This window comes from Vigna umbellata, chromosome 5, assembly GCF_029865625.1.
Source record: "Vigna umbellata cultivar VRB3 chromosome 5, Vumbellata_1.0, whole genome shotgun sequence".
NCBI classification, from domain to species: domain Eukaryota; kingdom Viridiplantae; phylum Streptophyta; class Magnoliopsida; order Fabales; family Fabaceae; genus Vigna; species Vigna umbellata.
In genome coordinates, this window is record NC_142169.1 from 28670043 (window position 1) to 28675498 (window position 5456).

A 5456-nucleotide genomic window follows, 5' to 3' on the forward strand; every position below is an offset into this window, starting at 1 on the left:
AAAATAGCAAAAGAGCAATGATGTCTGTCATGTTCTCTGCAGTTGTGTAGTTTTGGTGGAGAACGCCCTAGGACGCAAGCCACAACGTGACTATCTAATATCTATAGATGTATAAGCATCTATCTATCTCCTTCAAGGTTGTTATCTTTTGGATTCCCAAAATCTTTGCATTGGCCGCCACCAATGTCCACCAAAGTCTTCCTTATCTATCTCCTATCCTCTTTCTCTGCCGTCGCTCTTCTCTTTGCGCTGTTCCTCGCCGGAATTTCCGACTTCAAACATGATGCGTCATTGTCTCCTCCCTCTCTCAATCATGGATCCGAAAACGACAAAGTTTGGCCTGTATGTCACACCTTCGTCTCTTCTCTGTCACGCTATCGTTGTGGGAAAAAAGACTAATGCTTTCTTTGTTGGGGGTGCAGGAATTGAAGGTGGGGTGGAGAATTGCGTTGGCCACGGTCATTGGGTTTCTTGGATCAGCTTTTGGGACAGTTGGAGGGGTAGGTGGGGGAGGCATTTTCGTTCCTATGCTCACTCTTATTGTGGGTTTTGATACCAAGTCTGCTGCTGCTCTCTCTAAATGTAATAAGGCTCTCTTTTTTCTTGTTTCACGTTGTGACATGTGAGAACGTCCACAAACTTAGTTTTTTGGTTCTTGTTTTGTGACCGAGTGTGATATTGTTCACCTGTTTTCAGGTATGATAATGGGGGCATCAACAGCTTCTGTCTGGTATAACCTGAGAGTGCCTCATCCAACCAAAGAGGTGCCTATAATAGACTATGATCTGGGACTTATTTTTCAGCCCATGCTCATGCTTGGTATTACTGTTGGTGTAGCGCTCAGTGTTGTCTTCCCCTACTGGCTCATCACTGTCCTTATCATTATTCTCTTCATTGGTCTCTCTCTCATGTCATTTATTTTAGCAGAAAAGTTTACTTATAAAACAAACCATGCTTTGGCTGAATCAGTTCTTCGTTGGTCTCTGCTGATAAATGGTGGAAAATGTTCTTTTACCTTTTGACAGGTACCTCTTCAAGGTCTTTCTTTAAGGGAACTCAGATGTGGAGGGAAGAGACTCTTCTAAAGGTAAAGTTTCATTACTTGAGATCGCGGTTCTTCAACGGAATCATTTAACAGAGGCAAATGTATTATTTGTGTTTGCTAATTGCAGAAAGAAATGGCCAGGCAAAAAGCAACTTTCGTTAATTCTCACGGGGAACGTAAGTAAAGATTATATATATACTTTAAACCATTTCTTTACTAAGAACAAAAAGCACTTTATTTGGGATTTACTAATTCAACCATATTCAAATTAATTAGTACATAAGAGTTATAAAATTTTGAAATAAGAAATAGTTTTTCTGTCAAGCGTGCCCTGCGTATTTAGTTCTTAAAATGAAGATATTTCATTTTATGCGCAGTACTAATTGATACAGAATATGAGCAGTTGATTCCTAAAGAAGAGAAGTCATCAATGGTATGCAAAGTCTCATAGTTTTTCATCGAGTCATACTAGGTGATGAGGAGAAGCCTGACTTTTTTTTTGTTCTCTCCCTTGAACAACACCTCAGCAAATTTTTTGTTTCAATCTCAAGTGGAAAAGGATTTTGGTACTAATGGTCGTGTGGGTTTCTTTCCTACTACTTCAAGTCACCAAGGCAAGTCCCCCTCTCTCCAATTCACATCACAAATCTGTTCACTCATTATTTCTTTGTTTTAAGTCTATTAATTGTGGGATTGCAGAATACTGTAGAGGTCTGTAGTGAATGGTATTGGGTGCTTTTCAGCTTACAGGTACAATGGGAACATCAATTACACTAGCACTTGTTAATTACTACCATGCAGTGGGGTCAAATCCAACGTATTGACATGTACCTTTCTTCTTTCTGTTTCAGTTTCCTATTGCACTTTTGGTATTTGGCTATGAAGCAGTGAAGTTATACAGGGATTACAAAGAGAGAATGAGCACAGGAAACATGGAATACATCTGTGAGGCATCAATTGAATGGACTGTTCTGCACATTTTATTTTGTGCACTATGTGGCATTTTAGGAGGAACTGTGGGAGGCCTACTTGGTTCTGGTGGTGGATTCATTTTGGGCCCTCTGCTCATCGAGATTGGTGTCATCCCCCAGGTAAATTGCATATGCAAGAGACAGTTTGATTGACAATAATGTTGAAGCAACTTAACTTCCAAGGACGTGTTTTTGTTCAAATTACAGGTTGCTAGTGCAACATCAACATTTGTGATGATGTTTTCATCATCTTTGTCTGTGGTGGAATTCTACCTTCTCAAGAGGTTTCCCATTCCTTATGGTAATTTTCATAATATTTTCAATCTTACATCTCTTTCCAATCTGTCTTGCCTTTAAATTGTCACTTCCTACCATTTAAGAGTTTAAGTGACAGGTTCATGTGGAAACAAACAGGCAAAGATGGCTACATATTGTGGTCCACCATATGCTATGTTTACTATCCATTTTTCACTTGGCTTCCTTTTCAAAAAGGCTTCTTTTTCACCAGGGCCTTAGAGCTTGAACACATACTAAAATAATACCCTGTAGTGAAAATGATCTGATCTGCTCCATGCTTAATGCATTTCTCACATTTCTTTTGTAGCGTTATACCTCACTGCAGTGTCTGTTCTGGCTGGCTTTTGGGGACAGTATTTTGTAAGGAAATTGATGGAAGTTCTCGAGAGAGCTTCAATCATTGTATTCATCCTCTCAGGGGTCATTTTTGCTAGCGCTCTCACCATGGGTAAAGCTATTCAAATCCACAGACATTTGCTGATTTATATATATGGTTTATGCGCCAATGTTCAACTATATAATTGACCCTTTTCGTTTCAGGTGTGGTTGGTATTGACAAGAGCATTAAAATGATCCAAGACCATGAGTTCATGGGATTTTTAGACTTCTGCAGCAGTCAGTGATTCATGTAGTGTACAGCAGGTGGCAAACGAAGACAACATTGTGGAGTGTGTAAAAAATGGTTGGAAATTAAGGATAGGACAATAGGAGTCATGAATGTTGGTCAATGCCTGGTTCACCGACAAGGAGATCCTTCCTTTTCAAGTATCAAATAACGGTAGCCTGCCCTCCCTTGTGTGAAACACTGTTTGTAGTTGAATGTTAGCTACTGGCTAACACTCTTCTCATTGCAGTGCAACATTTGTTTGATATGTATATTATTTAAGTTTCTGTTGAACCTCCATTCAGTTCTAGACTCAGTATGAGAAAAGCTTGTATATTCTGGGTACGACAACAACTTTCAGGAATGTTGGTCAATGTTTGGTTGACCATCGGAAGTTCCTTTCCTCTGTGTAATAAATAAGGCTTGATGGTTCTTCCCTTTGGGAAAATCAGTCTGTGGTTGAGTTGTTATGCGACTGACTGATGGCAAAACATGACGGATTTTTTATTTCTTTTGCATCGGATCTTCACATGTCCATTGGATTGTTTAAGGTTGAAAGGTTTGCTTCTGAACGAGTAGTTCAAAGAATTTGTCTCTATTCTTGCTTGTATAACAAAGTTATTATTTGATCGCCGTAAATCAATTGAATACAATTTATCACAAAACAACTATTATGTTTCTCCCGTATGGTATGCCCGTTTGGTTAACTTCGAATGACCAACCATCAACCCAATGATCTAATTCCAAAACTGATGATTCTTTGGGTCAAATTTCATTGGGTTGAGTTTTTATGGATTGATCACTCTTGATCGATTACTATGGATCGAACTCTTCTGGATTAACCACTCTGAGCCGAGTTCTTTTGGTTGATCACTCTTGGCCAACTACTTTAGAAAGTTTCCTTGGTCCAACTAGGCCGACCTCTTGGACATATCACCTATATCACTTGTGATTGACCATCTTGACTGAACATGGTCGACAAGTTACAAAATGGTCATATTAACAATAGTAATGACAAATCTACATGTTACTACCAATTAAAATATGATTAGACTAGGAAAAAAATAAAAGCACAGAACAACTAATATAAATAAAGTTTTGAGCTTTGTTCACTTAAATGAATTTGGAGAAGAGTGATTCAGAGGATTTGAAAGTAAAATTTTGTTGTTGTTTATTTGAGTGAATTTGGAGGTAAATGAGAATGGATTTGGAAGTAAGTTTTTTTAATCTATCACATCAATCAAATCCTACACTAATTCTTACAAACTTTACTTCCAATCCACTCTCAGTTACATCCAAATCCAGTTAAATAAACAACAAAAAAATTTACCTTCAAATCATCTCAAATCTCCTCAATCACTCTCCCCCAAATTCATTCAAGTGAACAAAGCCTTAATGTATAACTTTCATAGTGTTGGGAATCCAAATGTGAGTCTAAGTCTCACATTAGATAGGAATAAGAAAATATAGCACTAAATAAAGGAGAAAGATCCATTAACTTCTTGTCTTAAAGTTTTGGGTAAAGAATGATGTCAATTCCTTATATGATTGATCTCATATCTCATGGGTAATACTTGATGTTAAATTGGTCATAAACTGTAAGTGAACCTGATTTGAGGTTGATATTTTGTTTAGCCTGTAGTTTTATAATTTTCTTAAAAGGGGTAGAGTTAAATTAATTATTTAGCTCATTGAATCACAATCTAACAAAGCATAGAGTTCATTAAACTTAAACTTCAACATATGTACGACATTTGGAGTCAAATTTCTTTTAAAAGAAAGTTTAAGTATTTTAAAATCTTAAAATGATGAAGTGTTTAAACAGTTGGTATAAGTTTTGAAGTTTCAATTTTACTTTTGTTATTATAAAAAAAAATCAAGTAGGATGATTTAATTGTTGGAATATCATGCTATATAAATATGAAAAAAATAAAATAAAATTAAAAACATCATTATAATCCATGCATAATAATTAGTAGTACAAAAGTTAATTTATTATTTGAATTTATTATTATTTAATTTAATTTATTTAGATTTGATTAAATTGATTCAGGTTAAACATTCATAATATCTAAATCAAGCAACATCTCTGTAAATTAAAATTTTAGACTTATTTTAATAAAGCTAATTGAGATTATGTTTTATGGTAAACGTAATTTAATTTTAATCTTATTTCTAATCACCATAATATGCTGAAATAAAGTCTTTTAACTCATCAAAACACGATAGTTGAAAATCATGTCCTTCTGCACCGCATTTGTTATGAAGATTCTAAACCCTTTAGAACAATACCAATTATTCAGCCATTCGGTGGTACAGTTTTGTATTCTGGAACAGTTCAATCAACATACGTAATTTTCTTTTAATATTGAGATTTAAAAAAAAAAAAACAGATTTCAATCTAATGAAAATCCTCCCGCGATAAGTTTTGCCTCTTTTATTAATTGTTTTATTTTATTTTTAAAAAATATTTATTGTTTATTTATTATCTGCGTTCTTCTTCTTATATGGGCTCATTGACGAAGCCCAAATGATAAAT

The 5456-nt window shown here is 35.4% G+C and overlaps 1 protein-coding gene across 1 annotated transcript; it reads left to right on the forward strand.

Annotated features, from left to right (window-relative positions):
- LOC124847238 (sulfite exporter TauE/SafE family protein 4-like) lies at positions 1-3433 on the forward strand. The gene is made up of 12 exons (XM_047324683.2): positions 1-342; positions 423-582; positions 697-897; positions 1026-1087; positions 1173-1221; positions 1423-1478; positions 1573-1659; positions 1745-1795; positions 1897-2136; positions 2224-2317; positions 2621-2761; positions 2854-3433. Exons 1-12 carry the CDS (start codon positions 184-186, stop codon positions 2934-2936), a joined length of 1383 nt encoding a protein of 460 aa, XP_047180639.2. The 5' UTR covers positions 1-183; the 3' UTR covers positions 2937-3433.
- The last annotated feature ends 2023 nt before the right edge of the window (positions 3434-5456 follow it).

What these genes read in the sequence shown, in the direction of transcription:
- LOC124847238 (XM_047324683.2), top strand. Translation starts at nt 184, where the DNA reads ATGTCCACCAAAGTCTTCCTTATCTATCTCCTATCCTCTTTCTCTGCC. An exon ending in AAAACGACAAAGTTTGGCCT is followed by an intron (nt 343 to 422) that starts GTATGTCACACC and finishes TTGGGGGTGCAG; the next exon opens with GAATTGAAGGTGGGGTGGAG. An exon ending in GGGTGCTTTTCAGCTTACAG is followed by an intron (nt 1,796 to 1,896) that starts GTACAATGGGAA and finishes TTTCTGTTTCAG; the next exon opens with TTTCCTATTGCACTTTTGGT.